Source organism: Macaca nemestrina, chromosome 9, assembly GCF_043159975.1.
Source record: "Macaca nemestrina isolate mMacNem1 chromosome 9, mMacNem.hap1, whole genome shotgun sequence".
Classification (NCBI taxonomy): domain Eukaryota; kingdom Metazoa; phylum Chordata; class Mammalia; order Primates; family Cercopithecidae; genus Macaca; species Macaca nemestrina.
The window spans coordinates 1,975,575-1,992,879 of record NC_092133.1 but is presented as its reverse complement, the minus strand read 5'-3'; the positions used below and the strand labels follow the sequence as shown (position 1 = coordinate 1,992,879).

Genomic DNA, 17,305 nt, shown 5'->3' with positions numbered 1-17,305 from the left:
GGCAGAACCGTGTCCAGGAAGGAGCCAGAGGGTGCTGGGCTCCCCGACCACGGTCCCCTCCGTGCACTCCCTTCCTCCCCAGCCTCCCCTCCACAGACAGCCAGGGACATGGCCAAAATGGGCTCCCTCTCATCCTGGCACTTTCTATTCTGTTCCCATGGAAACTGCTATCTGAACGTGGGCAAGAAAGAGGAGCCATATTCTTAAAAATAACAATAGCTCAGAAACTTTCAGCTACCCGTGGTTTCCATGGAAACTCAAGCCAAAAACAGAGCTAAATAAAGAAGGCATTGGGTTTCCCCTGCTACCCACCCCCGGGGGAACCGTGGAAAGCCACAGCCCTGCCCCACAGGGAGATGCTCACCACTGCTGTACAAGGATGCAGGACCAGCCCTCCCAAGTCAGCAACGGGGCCGCCTTCCTCCAAAACGCATATGGGTGTGGGAGACACAGAGAGGGAGGGAAAGAGAGGGGCCACAGCTGCTTCCTGTCCCTGCAGTCAGATACCCCCTACTCAGACTCACATGAGGAAGGGATACCGGGGTGTGGGTGCCCCAGGCCGCCCATGCTGGCAGAGGTCACTCACTGGAGGGTTCAGGGCCCATGTCAGTGCAGTCAAGGCTACCTCACTGCTCCCCTTTTCTGAAAGTCACCATGGGGCAGGGTGGGATCTGCAGCCCTCCAGGCCGGGAGGTCTCTGGTGGAGGGCACGTAAGACAGGCCAGCATCTCCTGGACAGCCCTGCACAGTGAGCCGAGCATGGGCTTGCTTGGCTCTTGCTGCTGCCTGGAGACCTTGTCCAAAAGTTCCTACACCGAGGGCTGCGGACCCCGTGTCTGCTTTCCACCGAGGAAGTGCTTGGGAAATACCCAGGGAAAGGACGGCACGGAAAACACCCTGAAGATGCGATATGCAGGGGCCCCCATTTCTTCTCCAGCTGCGGTTCCCAAGAAGAGGCTGGTCGTACAGGAGCCAGGGCGGCTGAGGCCCCCTGGCCAACTCGCTGCCATCCTGGGCAGAACACTGGCTCAATAGCCAGACAAAGCCTGACCCTGGCGGCCCTGCCCGGCCTGAAAGGAAAGTCACCTGCACATTCCGTCTTGCACCCTGCCCACTTTCTCTTTCTTCTTCCGTTTGAACAATGCTCAGGACACCAGCTAGGCCAGGTTTTGTTTTTTCTTTTAATAATGTGTCTACATTCCTTAAACCAGTGCTTTTATCTCAAAGCAACTGGACACAGGTTTATGTTACTCTCAATTTCCTGCTACCATCGTCACATTTTAAAGATGCTGGAGTCGTGAGCCTGTGAACTCTTGTGACACACCCACTCGGGTGCTGGAGTTATGAGCTGGTGAACCCCTGGGCCACCCCACATAGGTGCTTCTCAGCTCTCACCCCTTCGGTGCCAGATCTGTGCTGGGCCCTCTTCTGCATGGCCTCACAGACTCTGCATGGTCCAGAGAGGACGCCGTCATAGCCAAGCTCATGCGGAGGCCTGGGGTCCGTCCCAGCGGCATCCCCCACTGGAAAGAGACAGGCGGGAAACCTCAGACTCGGCACCAGCCTGCCCAAATGCAGAGCAGGAATGCTTTTCCCTGTGGAGACCACTCCTCAGACCGCCACACTTTCATTAAAATTTGAAGTAAACATCTGTTTTTAACTCATCAAGCCTCGCGACACACACTTCACCTTCCGTCTCCCTGGAAGACCCATTTTTGGGGTAATAGCAGGATAGGAGGCACGGGAGGACAGGAGCATGGGAGGATGGGAGCATAGGAGGACACGAGCCGGGGGGGATGGGAGTACAGGGGGCACAGGAGGATGGGAGCATGGGAGGACAGGAGCCAAGGGGGATGGGAGCACAGGGGGCACATGAGGACGGGAGCATGGGAGGAAGGGAGCACAGGAGGATGGGAGCACAGGAGGACAGAAGCCCAGGGGGATGGGAGCACAAGGAGTATGGGAGGACAGGAGCACAGGAGGATGGGAGCACAGGAGGACGGGTGCACAGGAAGATGGGAGCACAGGAGGACAGGTGCACAGGAGGACAGAAGCCCAGGGGGATGGGAGCACAGGGAGCACGGGAGGACAGGAGCATGGGAGGATAGGAGCACAGGAGGATGGGAGCAGGAGAGGGTGGGAGCATGGGAGGATGGGAGCACAGGAGGACAGGAGCCCGGGGGGACGGGAGTATAGGGGGAACAGGAGGACGGGAGCACAGGGGGCACAGGAGGATGGGAGCATGGGAGGACAGGAGCCCAGGGGGATGGGAGCACAGGGAGCACGTGAGGACGGGAACATGGGAAGATGGGAGCACAGGAGGATGGGAGCATGGGAGGACAGGAGCCCAGGGGGATGGGAGCACAGGGAGCACGTGAGGATGGGAACATGGGAGCAGGGGAGGACGGGCGCACAGGAGGATGGGAGCACAGGAGAACAGAAGCCCAGGGGGATGGGAGCACAGGGAGCACGGGAGGACAGGAGCATGGGAAGATGGGAGCACAGAAGGGTGGGAGCATGGGAGGACAGGAGCCCAGGAGGACAGGAGCACAGGGGCGATGGGACGATGGGAGCATGGGAGGATGGGAGCATGGGAGGACAGGAGGATGGGAGCACGTGAGGACGGGAGTTTAGGAGGACAGGAGCCTAGGAGGACAGGAACACAGGGGGCATGGGAGGATGCTAAATGGGAGGACAGGAGCATGAGAGGACAAGAGCATGGGAGGATGGGAGCACAGGAGACGGGAGGATAGGAGCACGGGGAGCATGGGAGGATGGGAGCACAGGAGACAGGAGGATAGGAGCACGGGGAGCATGGGAGGATGGGAACACGGGAGGACAGAAGCATGGGGGAATGGGAGCACAGGAGGATGGGAGTGTGGGAGGACAGGAGCCCGGGAGGTTGGGAGCTCAGGGGGCATGGGAGGACAGGAGCACAGGAGGCTGCCTGCAGTGATTTTGTTATTCCCTTAACTTAAAACCCGGGACATGGGACCAGATGTTTGAGAGACACATTAAAACCAGTGAGAATTAAGCATAGGGAACGTGACCAAAGCTCTTGCCTTTTCCAATACCATGTTGGTTCCTAACAGTCAGAAACAAAAAGACGTCCCTATTCTGAGGCATGAAGTATGAATGTGAATTTAGATGAAGCTTTTAAATCGATCTTACAGGACAGACAAACGTCAATGAACAGCAGTTTACAAACTGCAAGACAGAGAAGCAGCCTCACCAGCCTGCGGGAAGACGCCTCCGCGGCGATGGGAGTGCGTTTCCTGCACGTATTCGCCCATCGCTCGTCTTTCATCCGCGCGCCCTGAGCAGGTGCTAAGGTGGAAGGTGCTCGCTCAGGGCGAGAGGCAGGCAGAGGCGGCAGCGCCGGCGGGGCAGGGTGCGGCTCCTCTGCAGGGCCACGGTGGACAGAGGTGAGGTACCAGGAGGCTTGAAGGAGGGGTGCCTGACCCCGCCTGGGCACCACAGAGGACTGCCTGGAAGAAGTTACCACTGACAGCCCTGACAGAAAAGAAGGCCCAGCCCAGAAAAGAGGCAGCATCGTCACCAGATCCCAGCCCAGGCGGGCCGGCAGTTAAGAGGGGCCTTCAAGATGCAGGCAGCATAAAGACCTATACACACACACACACACACACACACACACACACACACACGCAACACACAACACACACACAGATAACACAACACATACAGACACACACTTATAACACACACAGCACACACACAACTCGTACACACACATATGGATACATACGGAGGTGACTCAGACAGGACGGGCTGGCCCAGATCACGGGTCTGTGTGCCCTGCAGTGGGGGCAGCCTCAGGCTCCGGACACAGGGTCTCATTCTCCAGCCACCCGGTGCAGCAGGGTCTGTGTGGCCTGTGGCAGGGGGAGCGGCGGACACAGGGTCTCTCCAGCCACCCGGTGCGGCGGGACGGCTCCTGAAGGATGTGTGGCCATGGGTTGGGCTTCCAGGGCTTTCTGCAGGTGTCCAGAACAGATCCTCAGGAATGCTCAGCTTCGTATTCTGCTCCCCCGACCCCGGAGGCCAAAGAGGGGCTGCCGGCTTCACCCCACAGGCCTGCTCAGCCCTGACTTCCCACGGGGGCTGCAGCAGGGTTGCCATTTTTCGCAACGATATATTAAAAAGCTAAAAGTTATAAACCCGTAGGACACCGAGGCCTTCTCTACTCTGCCTCGTGTGCTTTTCGGGGAACTGCACAGCCCTGAATGCCCGGACTTCAATAACACGGCTGACTGGTGCTTGCAGGCACTCAGGGTGAGAAGGAGCGGCAATGTCACAGACTCCACTGGATATCCGCAGCTCAGGCACACAGAGCAGCAGCTCCACACAAGCACTCACTGGAACCTGGAGCAAAGGAAGAGCCCCTGGGAACGCCCCCAGCCTGGGAGCTCCACTGAGGAGGGTGTGAGACGTCATCGGCTGTGCCTGCATCCCCATCACAATCCTATAGAGAGCGGGAAAGGCTTCCCAGGGAACAGCTCCGGACCCTGGGCATGAACATGAGTGCATGTGTGTGACTGTGAGACTGTGTGAGGGTGTATGGGCATAAGTGTGCTGTGTGCATGTGTATATGTGTGTGTGCACATGTGCATGTATGCATGTGTGTGTGCATGTGTGCATGCATATGTGTGTATGTCTGCATGTGTGCACGTGTGTGCATTGCGTATGTGTGCATGTGTGTGCGTGTGTGTGTGCACCTGTCTGTGCATGTACACGTGTCTTTGTGTCTGCGTGTGTGCCTGTGTGTGCATGTGCATGTTTATGTGTGCGCCTGTGTGCGTGTGCATGTGTGTTTGTGTCTGCGTGTGTGCATGTGTATGTGCACGTATGTGCATGCACGTGTGCATGTGTGTGCAAGTCTGCATGTGTGCATGTGTGTATGCATGTGCATGTGTGTGAATGCACATGTGTGTGTATGTGTGTAAGACTTTGGAGGACAAGTGGTTGACACGAGAGTCATGAGAAACCAGCCTGCTGGGGCCAGCTGAGCCCATGAGGGAGCTAAGGGGGAGCTCCCTCCCCACATAGGCCAATGGTCAGGGGCCCAAGCCCTGGTCAGCCCCTTGACTTCCTCCCCTCACTCCAGGGAGCCAGTCTTTCCACCCAGGAAGGCTGTCAGCTCCACAACACCCCCAGGGCTGTGTGCCCAACAAGTTCCACCCAGCCAGCCTCCCAGGACCCCGCAGAGCAGAAGAGATTCTCCCTGGGACTGAACACATGAGCAGAGTGGCCGGCGCCTGCCCCTCCTCGAGCAAAAGGGACATGCTGCTTCCTAGGCCCAGCCTTGGCCCCGGAAAGCTGAGAGGGACGTGTGGAAAGAATGAGGCCTCGGCTTGCCTGCTGGGGCATGAAAATAAATCACGAGGCAACAAAAGAAAAGAAACAAGGCTGGGGCACTGCTTCTATTTCACAGGAAGAGGCGTCAGAGGAGCCGTGGCCCAGGGCCCCCACGTCAGGGTCGTCCCCAGTGCGCAGGTGGCTTTGCAAGCACCCACCCTCCCCCAGCCCTGGAGACTCCCATCCAGGAAAGAGGGGGCCAGACTGCAGGAGCCCGGCAGCCAGCGCTAACCCTCTCTGCTTACCTGGGACATGCCCAGCTTCCCTCAGCAGCCGGCCCGCCCTGCGCTGACCTGCAGGACCATCTTTAAGTCCACATCCTTCTCCTGAAGAGGGACAAGTGCTCCCTGCTCTCGGTGAAATCCTAAGTCATCAGTGTTGGGACCACAGGGCTGTGAACAGCAGCTGCCCTGTCAAAAGCATTCGAAGTAAGCGGCTGCAGAGAATCCTCCCTGAAAAATCCGTGGGAAAACCATGGCCGCAAAGTCTCACCACCCCGCACGGCATCATAAAAATACATCCAGGGTATTTTTCGACGTGAATGAATCAGAAGAGGTCCCTGCAGCTGCCTGTCAATTACCGTCTGGCTGGGACCAGGCATCTGCGCTCCCCTTAGAAGTCGCTGCGTGGCTGGTGGTGGGACCCGGAGACCGGAGGCTGCGGGAAGAAGCCCAAGGCCCTTAGCCTGGTCAGGACATCAGGTGTTAGACGCCCTCTGCCCTGACGGGGAATCACTTCCCAAGCCCTTCACTGAGTATGGCTATATTCACGCCTCACAGCTGCTGTGACAAATCCTCACAAACCGGGAGGCTCCAGCAGCACAGTTACCACCCAACAGCTCGGGAGCTCCCACACCTGGCCTGGGTCTCGCTGGACTCAAATCAGCATCTCGGAAAAGCCGTGTTCCTTTCCGAGGCTCCAGGACGCATCCGCTTCCTTGCCCTTTTTCAGTGGGCATCTGCCTTCCCTGGCTGGTGGCCGTTAGGCCGTCTCAGAGCTGGCGCTGCAGCACCACTCTGGCCTCCACTGGCTCTGGCCTCCTCTCCTGCCTCGCCCTTCCATGTTCATGGGTTCGTGAAGACATCAGCTTCCCTGGGTGACCAGGAGGCTCTCCCCACACGCAGGTCAGCAGTGAGCAGCCGTCACTCTCCTTGGTCATGTGACCCTCACACCCCCAGGCCCTGGGGCATTCAGTGGGAACATCTGTGGGGCATTCTCCTGCCTGCATGTCGGGGCCTGGCATGTAGAGATGCTTGGGAAACAGTCACCCACGAGACGAATTTGCCGAGTGGTGCCGACGAGGATAAAGGCTCAGGGGAGCCACGTGCTGGCTGGTGATCACAGCTATCGGGTGAGACAACCAGGACCTGCACAAACCTGGCGAGCTCGCGTTGGTCTCTTCAGGAAGGAATGAGCATGCGTAAAGAGAACTTGTCACTTTTTACCTGGGAGATTATTCTGTCCACAAAATAATCGCTACCAGAGTACAGGCTTCAAAGCCACATCTTAAACCTGTGGTCAGGAGGGGGCAGGGCACTCACACTTCATTTTCTTCTCTGCTCCAGACGCATGGCAGGCACTGAAAAAAGCCATGAAGGATGTAGCCTGCTGTCTGCAAATGACAAGCACAGCACTGTGGGTGGCCAAAGACCCCAGCCTGTGGACCTCAGGTTTGGTAACAGGCAGCAGGGCCAGTGGGTTGCTCCTGAATGGTGGAGAGACTGAAACTGCCCATATAGGGTGAAAGACCCCCAGCCAGGCACGAAGGGCTCCTGCCCCTGCCCCCAGTAAAGCTGCCTGACCCCTATCAGAGCTTCAGCACCCTGAACCCACAAGCCAGGGTAGGTAGGAGGCCCTGAACCTCGGGGTCAGCAGTGAGTCAACCCCCTGCCAACCATGGCTCCATCTGGGAGACCCCTCGTGCCCCAGTGGGACAGAAGCCCAACCACCGTCGTGAGACAGGGCATTTAGGCACCAGACAACCGCAAAGCTGCTAGAAAGAAGTGCGGCAGGAATGGAGGGAAGGCAAGAAAGAGAAACAGACTAACCACAAAACAAAACAGAGCAAAACTCCTCCCACTGACAATGAGCCTGCAAACAATAAGACTGCAGCTGAGGGGAAACCTGATGCTGAGACCCTGAGAACAGCTTATCCTGCAGCAGCATCCTGGCACCGCCACCGAAACATAGAAAAGTCGAGTGAACTATTTTGAACTGATTTCAAATCCATGGCTGGGCTGGCACAGTGGCAATGACGGGACAGGCCCTGAAAGGGAGCTGAAAACAGAACCTGGGGGTGCACCCACCCAACAGCACTTACCCCACAGGGACGCGCCTCACCTCAGAGCCCCTGAGCACTGTGGGGAGAAGAAGATGGGGCCTGAGGCTGACCCAGAGCAGGGAAACACAGGAGACCCCGGATGAATCTGGGACCATCTACAGGCTATGCCCAGTGTAAGAGTGAACAACAAATAAAGCGATCACTCAGAAGGGGACAGAAAGAAAACTTACCTGTCTCAACCCTGGAATTACGTAAAGGGAAAAAAATAATCTCATTTTGTCATCAAATGGGTCCTCAAACAGCTTTGTGATCAGTGAGGCTACCTGTGTGACCCTGCAAACCTCAGGGTAAACTTTAGTTCCAGATATCAATGGCCCAAGTAACCTCAAACGTTGAAAGAAAGAAGAAGGAGGAAGAGGAATAAGAAGAACAGAAAAGAAGGAGGAAGGGAAGGGAAGGGGAGAAAAGGGGAGGGGAGGTAAGGGGAGGGGAGGGGAGGGAAGGAGAGAAGAGGGGAGGGGAGCAGAGGGGAGGGGAGAGAAGGGGAGAGGAGGGGAGGGGAGAGGAGGGGAGGGGACGGAAGGGGATAAGAGGGAAGGGAAGGAGATGGGAGGGAAGGGGAGGGGAAGGAGGGGAGGGGAGGGAGAGGAGGGGAGGGGAGCAGAGGGGAGTGGAGGGGAGTGGAGGTGAGTAGAGGGGAGGGGAGGGAGAGGAGGGGAGGGGAGGGGAGCAGAGGGGAGTGGAGGGGAGTGGAGGTGAGTAGAGGGGAGGGGAGGGAGAGGAGGGGAGGGGAGGGGAGGGAGGGGAGGGAAGCAGAGGGGAGGGGAGGGAGGTGAGGGGAACAGAGGGGAGGGGAGGGGAGGGAAAGGAGGGGAGGAGAGCAGAGGGGAGGGGAGGGGAGGGGAGGTGAGTAGAGGGGAGGGGAGGGGAGGGAGAAACGGAGAAAAAGTCCTCTCAACTTCAACCCAGGTCTCAAAGAACTCCCAGTTCAAAGGAAGATGAGTTCCCCACCCAACATACACAAGGAAGAAAGGTGCCATGAGTGTGAGTGAGTGGGAAAAACAGAAGAGCAAACACAGACTCAGTGAGACCGTAGATATCGGAAACACCAGACACATAGCATTAATATAATATTAACATTTTAACATGTTTTAAAAATTGGAAGGAAGTTTCAAAAGGAAGATTAAATGTATTAGTAAGAAACAAGATATTCAAAAAATAATAAAACTTCTGGTAAGATATGAGTGAAATAGCAGCAGACTAGCTGGAGTTTGAGAGAAACTTGGTAAGATGTGTCAGATGTTATCAGGGATACAGTCCAGAGACAAAGAGATGGGAAACATGAAAGTGACGGAAAACATTAAGACGTGGAAGATAAGATGAATTAGGTCTGACATTAATCTATTTGAATTTCAAAAGGGAGTAGAGAGAAAAATGAGGAGGCAATATTTAAAGAGATAACAGCTAATAATGCTCAAAAAAACATAAAAAGACACCAAACCTCGATCCTAAAATCCACCCCCTCAACTTTCAAGCAGGATGAATATTACAAAATCCACACCAAAATGCATCACTGTGAAACTAAAAAACGTCAAAGACAATGAACACAATCTTAAAAGCATCTAGAAATGGCTGGGGGGCAGCGGGGGAGGGATTGTTGCTTACAAAAGAAAAACAGATTAACTGCTGACTTCTCAACAGCAAAATGCAAGTTAAGACAGTTGAACATCTTCAAAGTTCTGAGACAGTTTTCAACCTAGAATTCTACACCAATGCTAGAAGTCTCTAGAATGAAGATGAAACAAAGATATTTCAGGAAGATAACACTAAGTTTGTCACCATGAAAATTAGCTTTGCTACAGCACAAACCACCCCAGAGCTTCATGGTGTAAACCGTCATGCTCCTGAGCGTTTGCTGGGCTGAGGACGGAGGGGCCGAGCTGACTTCTGCTCTCCCCTGCACCTGCGGTCAGCCGGCATCCGGTCAGCTGCTGGGTGACCCAGGATGGCCCCCCTTCCTCACCCGCTGCTGCCTGGGACCTGAACACTCCTGCTCAGGCTCATGCACAAGGTGGCCCAGGGTCCAAAGCGGGCAGGAGAGCAAGTCCCCCTCCACCGCCACAGGCAAGCACCTCACCCGCATCTGCCGGCATCCCCTTTCCAAGCCAGCCCCAAGGGGTGGAGAAGCAAGCTTGGTACGGGGAGAATGTATGGACAGTTTTGCAGCCTCCCACATACCAAGAGACCCCAGGTAAAGGAAATTCTAAAGTCTGCAGTTTGGCCACAAGGGAAGGACCTCAGATGGAAGGTCCATGATGCGAGAAGAGTGAAGATGGCGGGAACTCATGGCATTGAAACAAACATTGACTCATTACAAACAAGGCCTGCTCTGCAGGAGTTGGTGGGGAAAGAATCCCGGACAAAGATGCATGAGGTTCAGAAATAGATGATAGAGAATTTCAGCACAGAAAGATCCACGGTTGTTCAAAAAGGAGGATGAAAGCATTGGCACTCCGGAATTAGATGAATTATATATATGTTAAAATATCTAGGACATCTGCTAAGAATAGGCGTTTAATATCTACCATCCAAACAAGTAGAGAAATAAGTGGAAAAAGAAAAAGGACACTTGTGGAGAACCAGAAGCATTTTTCCTCCCATGTGACTCTCAGTGAGTGAGGCTGCATCTCTGGCAGCAGGATCCTCTTCCTCAGAATGGCCGTGGCAGCCCCGCCCCCTCAGAGCACAAAGAGGAGGAAAGGGAACTCGTCCCGGGGGCTGGCAGGAGTGCACACATAGCAAACGGGGACAGGATGAGGCTCTCTTCAAAAAGAGACAGAAGACAGCACACAAAACCATCGATCTGAACATAAATACTAGAGAACCGTCTGACAAACACTTTAAAATCCCACTATCTTAGCCATAGCTTTTCACATTTCAACATCTCTGAAGTCTGGACACATATTTCCATAAACAACATGACCTTATTTAATTGGCAGCATTGCTTCTTTCTAAAGAGCACACAAATGGCTGGTGCGTCGCACAAGCAATGGAATTTTAGAGTAAATGAAAGGCAGTGGGTACCGTGATGAACACACAAACAGCTGGTGCATCGTACAAGCAATGGAATTTTAGAGTAAATGAAAGGCAGTGGGTACCGTGATGAACACACAAACGGCTGGTGCATCGTACAAGCAATGGAATTTTAGAGTAAATGAAAGGCAGTGGGTACCGTGATGAACACACAAACGCCTGGTGCGTCGCACAAGCAATGGAATTTTAGAGTAAATGAAAGGCAGTGGGTATGATGATGAACACACAAACAGCTGGTGCATCGTACAAGCGATGGAATTTTAGAGTAAATGAAAGGCAGTGGGTACCGTGATGAACACACAAATGGCTGGTGCGTCGCACAAGCAATGGAATTTTAGAGTAAATGAAAGGCAGTGGGTACCGTGATGAACACACAAATGGCTGGTGTGTCGCACAAGCAATGGAATTTTAGAGTAAATGAAAGGCAGTGGGTACCATGATGAACAGGAAGCGCTCGGCACCCCAGCTGCTGTGGAATGACGGCAGAGAGCCCCTCACTTCTCTGGCTGCCCCTGCTCTCCCCAGTGCCCCCAGTCGGCAGAATCCAACAGGGAGTTGCTGGCAATGGCTGCTGGCAATAACTCCTGGGGAAGTCTTGTGCAAACCCTGGCTCTGGCATCAAAGGGCGAGTGCTGAAGGGTGAATAAATGTCAAAGAAATAAGTCGAGGCCCAGTGAGGAATTTTGAAACAGAACAGGCAGAAATAAAACAAGAAGAGGTAAATATGAAAAAAAAAAATCCAACCACAATCTCGGAGATTACAAAATGCAGTTCCTGAAATAAAGAAATAATCCAACCACTATGATACATCCCAGATGGGAAACAGTTGAGAGGAGAGTTTGTGAATTGGAAAATGTTGATGAGGAATCCGTTCACAACATAGTACAGACAAACCGTAAAAGTAGAATTGTGAAAGAAACTTGGAAGAGAGATTGAAATGATCCAGTGTTCACCTACTAGGAGTTCCGGAAGAAGAGAATTACGAAAACTCAGTATATGAAGAGATAGTGGCGATATTTTTCAAAAATTGAAGGAATACAAATCTCAGTTGAAAGCAGGTTACATAAAAAATAAATTTAAAGGTAAACACAATGAGTGAAACCGAGGGTTAACTGAGTACACAAAATATTTTACAGCTGCAGGCTGAGGTTGGATTTCACAGGAGCAGGCCCTGAGGGAAGAATTAAATGCTGGTCCAGGAGGGGACAGAGGCTGTGCAGGAGTGTGATGCGGGCAAATCGCATGGTTCTGAAGACAGTGTGGGTGACATCTCTGGGCAGTCCTAACTGGGGCTGCCCCTGTGGCACATGCCTTCTCAGGCCTTTGTGGCCATCTGTGTGCTGCAGAGTGGGCTCCTGCAACCTGACAGCAGCCGTCCAGCAGGGAGGTGCAGGTCCTGCCTGCCAGGAGCTTGAGAGCATGAGCACAGAAAAGAAGTCAAGGGAACATAGACAGACGGCATCAGCTCCGCCACCAAAGAGCCAAGCAGAGCCAGTGATGGGACAGCAGCTGGACAGGCTGCAGACCCCATCAAAGCAGCAACGGTCGCCATGGAACTTTCCTCCTACCCACTGCAGCGTAGGGAGCATAAAGAAGACGGTTCTACCACACACCCTCACAAGAGAACCGCCAAAGGATGTGCTTCAACAAGAAAAGTAGTGACTGTAAGAACAGTAATGAAGCATTGCTAAATTAAGAAGTAGAATCAGAGTTCCAAATCAACAATGATAAAATTGGAGGAACCCATGGCCGTGGTCAGGGAAGATACACTGAGTAGCCATGGCCTTGATCTGAGCCTCTAGAGGGATGGGTTCCCAGACACGCCTTCTCTCCAGTGGTCCTCAGAACCCACTACACATCAAACATTTATTGAGCACCTCTCTCTGGCAGGACCTGCACCAGATTCTGGGCTACCAAGATCAATGAATGAGGAATTGCCTCGTGCTCAAGTCGGTTACCATCCCTGCTGTGGGAAGAAGGATTGATAGGCAAGCCTCACAGCGTCAGGTAAGAATTCTAACCTGTTATGATAAAAGCAGCAACACAAAAAGATCGACTTTGCGACATCCCTTTTACCTCTTGTAACCCCCTTCAGGTAGGCTTGACCCTTCCTGGTGGCAGGTAGGGCCCTCCTCTGGTCAGCGGCTAGCAGGGTCACGATGAAGAAGCCATTTCCCATCCCTGCTCTGCCTCTCACAGCTGAGCGACCTTGGACCCGTTACTTACCCCGTCTGTACCTCAGTTTCTTCACATATTAAACCAAACTGTCGCACCCCATACGGCTGAGGGAAGAATGAGAGAGCAGTCATGAGTCACTTAATGATGAGGATACGTTCCAAGAAATGCACCCTTGGGTGACCTCATCACTGTGCGAACAATGCAGAGTGTACCTGTGCACACCTGGACAGCATGGCCCACGGCACAGCAGCCCGCACGACGCAGTCCATGGCACACAAGCCTGCACGACGCAGTCCCTGGCACACAAGCCTGCATGACGCAGTCCCTGGCACACAAGCCTGCATGACACGGCCCACGGCACAGCAGCCTGCACAACTGCACGACGCGGCCCACGGCTCCTAAAACAGCAACAAACCTGTCCAGCAGAGGACCGCGCTGAGTACTGCAGGCAGTTGTAACACAGTGCTGTTTGCGTGTTTCTATCTAAATATAGAAAAGGGACAGTTAAAATAAGGTTAAAAAAATTTTTTAAAAGGGCATACCTCGGGTGTGGTGGCTCACGCCTGTAATCCCAGCACTATGGGAGGCCCAAGTGAGTGGATCACCTGAGATCAGAAGTTCGAGACCAGCCTGAACATGGTGAAACCCCGCCTCTACTAAAAATACAAAAATTAGCTGGGTATGATGACACATGCTTGTAGTCCCAGCCACTCAGAAGGCTGAGGCAGGAGAACCGCTTGAGTCCAGGAGGTGGAGGTTGCAGTGAGCCAAGATTGTACCACTGCACTCCAGCCTGGGTGACTGAGCCAGACTGTATCTCTAAAAAAAAAAAACAAAAAGAAAAGTAAAATGTCAGACCTGTATAGGGTACTTACCATGAACAAAGCCCACAGGACTGGAAGCCGATCTGGGTGAATCAGCGAGTGTGTGGTGCGTGAATGCGGAAGGCCTAGGACATTCCTGTATACCGCTGCAGGCTTTCTAAACACTGTGCATTTAGGCACCGCTAAATTTATTTTAAAGTCTTTTTCTTTCTCAATAATAAATTAACCTTAGCTTACTGTAACTTCTTGATGTATAAACTTTTCATCGTTTTAAGCTTTTTCACTCCTTTGTAATTACACTTAGCTGAAAACACACATTGTACAGCCGTACAAAAATATTCCTTCTTTATATCCTTATTCTATAAGCTTTCTTCTGCTTTCAATTTTTTTTAACTTTTTCAACTTTTTGCTAAAAACAAAGACGCAAACACACACATTAGTTTAGACTACACAGGGTCAGGAGCAACCCAGTGTCACCAGGCCATAGGAACAGTTCAGCTGCACTGGGGCCTCATGGGAGCCCCACCGTACATGCTATCTGAGGGACAGAAGCGCCTTGAGGTGGCACGTGACTGTAACTCATATATGTGAAACCCTTACGACAGTGCTTGTGAGCATGTAAGGTGCTTATTTCTCATGTGTTTCATCATTATTAGACTATTAGAATAGGCCATGACTATTAGAACGTCATAGATAAAAGGCTGCAGGCCTGGAAACGCTGCTTCTGTCTAGCTCTCATCTAACCTTCGACCTACTCCGTCAGGCTCTAATATGCTCCTAGCTCATGGCACTCAGAGTCACTAGTGAAGGAATGTGATTTAGACAATTTCCACTTACTCCTACCCCTCCTGACAAATATCCAAGTCCTTGTCTTTATCTCAATGATCAAGGCAGCTGTGCAGCCCCTACACACACGGGGGGCAGGCCCTTCCCCAAACACAATGTTATTTATACGGAACTATATACGTGTATTTCCCAGCACACTACTATTCACCTTGTCATAATAAACTCCTTGTTTTGTTTCAGGTCCCATCGGATCCATCCATCAATAATATCTTGTCTTTTTAAAGGTTCACACTCCAGCATTACAAAGTGCTCATCTGAAAATTAGTCATTTCAATCATCTGATTTCATTCAGATCCACGCCTTAGGCCTCTGATGGAACTCGTGCCCAGCACTTCACATGGCAGAAACAAGGTCACTCAGAAATTACAGGCGTTCCCTCTTGCCCCTAGCTCTGCTCTGCCACTGTCTTCCTCCCTCAGAAGGCCTCATGCTTGTGACCAAATAAAAAAATCAACACAAATGCATTCCTAGCTCTTTTGACTGTCAAGGGTTAGATTACCTTTGGAATTCTCCTGTAGCTTGGGTGAGCTCCCTGGGGGGCAGCCTCAGCTCTTCTGACTCAAGTCATAGAGGGCACCCCAAATCCATCTGCACTCCATCCTAACTTTAGTGTGCTTCTGACTTTTTGGTAAATATAATAAACGGCAAGAAAGATATCCAAGGCTAGAGATCACAAAAGGCAATGTCTGATATCAAAATCTTTTTTAAAAAAACAAACTGTATTTGGCTCTTCTTTAAGAAAATCATTGTGATAGACCAATTCTGCATCTGTTCACATATACAGGGATCCTCCAGGTCCCCACTGCCTACTGGGGACCGCCAGCCCTGCTGGGTGACTCCTGGTGATAGGAGGGGACTCTCTGGAGGACACCTCCCTCTGCAGCACTGCACAGCAGCTCGGAGGACCCCTTCCTGCTAACTGGCCCCTGTCCCCATGACCAATCTTGACCACCCTTGACTACCCTTGACCACTCTAGACCACTCTTGAATGCCTTTGACCATTATTGACCACCATTGACTATCATTGACCACTCTTGACCACCCTTAACTGCCCTTGAGCACTCCAGACCACCTTTGAACACCCTTGATTATTATTGACCACCCTTGACCATCATTGACAATCCTTGACTGCCCTTAACTACCCTTGACCACCCTTGACTACTCTTGACCCCTCTGGACCATCCTTGAACAACCTTGACTATTATTGACCACCCTTAACTACTCTTGACCACCCTTGATCATCACTGAAAACTCACCCCAGTCCTGGGATTGGACTGGTTTAATTTCATTTTTGAAGTCAATTCTATTTTACATGCACTTATTGAGTGATTCCTGTGTCCCTTCCAGATTAATCCTGCTTCAGAGCCCAGGGTCAGCCACTCCAGTCTCACTGGAGAGGGAACAAGCAGAGGAGACCTTTGGCCAAGGACAGTACCCCACACAAGGTAAGGCTGAGGTGAGCACCCATCAGTAGTTCCCTACTGCTTCATACCCTGAGGGGGCTCAGCTTTGCATAGGAGCTAAACCTACGTAATGATCTGTGCATATGTAATGATCTGTGTAATGATCTGTGCATATGTAATGACCTGCACATATGTAAATGACACATGATACATAAGTAAATGAGCTCAGTCCCACCTCCTCTACAACTTCTCCCTTAAAGACCATCATCAGAGCCTCACAGTAAAATCTATTTGTATAAAAACTTACTCTGGTAATATTATTTGATGCTGGAGGAAGCCTCTCTGGTAAAAATGTGAAACCTTTTGCCGGCTGGTTTGCAATGTGTTTCAACTTGATTGCTGCCATCTGACACAGCAAGTTCATCAGACACATTTCATTTCTCTAAGTGAATGGATATGGGCGACTTTGTCTCACCCCAGTAATAAATGCACTGGAGGCATGAGGAGCCTGCACCTGCTGCAGTTCCATCCTGGCTTCCACAAAACGCCCTGGGAGAGGCTGTGTCTTCCTCGGGGCGGCTCAGAAGGCCCAAAGCAATTCTGGCACATGCTCCGGAACCTGTGTAAAGTGGTTCGTTTCCATGCACGAAAATGAGAGGAGAAAAAGGTTTCTTAATATTAATGAAACTGTTGCTATAACATCTACAGCGCACCAGGATGAGTATCGTGATTAAAAATTGACTTCAACTTAGAGCAAGCTGAAAGACTCATTGAATTTTTATGGGTGTGTTGACTAAGGCACCCCAGGCTAAGTCTTCTGGTGTTGACGATAATATCCTGGTCTCCTCTCCAAAAATCCACTGGAACTGACGGAGCGTCCAGCGCCGCCGCCCACTGGCCAAGTCAGCCGGGTCGATACTTGCCAGGCTGCTGGCTGGGCTCTGCTCCATGGACACATTGATCTGCTGACATGAATGATTTGTCTGTAAAACCCAAATTACCATTTCACTCAAAGTAACACTTATAATTTTTGTCTCCCTGATGATGCTGACCTGATCCATAATAGCCCCTTGGGGGACACCATGCCTGGTGGTGCAAGGGACTTGGGGGAAGCCAGAGATGGCTGGGGCCAGGGATATGAGGACCCAGCAGTTCCTGGAAAAGCAGCAGGCGTCCACAGGATTCCAGAGGCAACATTCTCACCCTCTTCTGTTATTACTGACGCAGTCCATCTGCCGTGCGTTTGAATGGACAATTCTCTCCTCCATACGAGAATGGGCTCTGCATTGCTTTGGGTCTTAAAT

The 17,305-nt window shown here is 52.1% G+C and overlaps 1 protein-coding gene across 1 annotated transcript; it reads right to left on the bottom strand.

The window, feature by feature from the left end:
• Positions 1-228: 228 nt before the first annotated feature.
• Positions 229-8,119, bottom strand: LOC105470846 (uncharacterized). Its single transcript, XM_071068914.1, has 3 exons — positions 3,767-8,119; positions 3,233-3,488; positions 229-1,523 (listed from the first exon to the last, which is right to left on the bottom strand). Exons 1-3 carry the CDS (start codon positions 4,138-4,140, stop codon positions 1,392-1,394), a joined length of 762 nt encoding a protein of 253 aa, XP_070925015.1. The 5' UTR covers positions 4,141-8,119; the 3' UTR covers positions 229-1,391.
• Positions 8,120-17,305: the final 9,186 nt, after the last annotated feature.

Excerpts from the sequence above, each read along its gene's own strand:
- LOC105470846 (XM_071068914.1), bottom strand. The coding sequence starts at position 4,140 with ATGGCAACCCTGCTGCAGCCCCCGTGGGAAGTCAGGGCTGAGCAGGCC. Across the intron at positions 3,489-3,766 it reads GTCCTGTCTGAGTCACCTCC|GCAGTCCTCTGTGGTGCCCA; the intron begins GTATGTATCCAT and ends AACTTCTTCCAG. Across the intron at positions 1,524-3,232 it reads AGGCGTCTTCCCGCAGGCTG|TGGGGGATGCCGCTGGGACG; the intron begins GTGAGGCTGCTT and ends GTCTCTTTCCAG.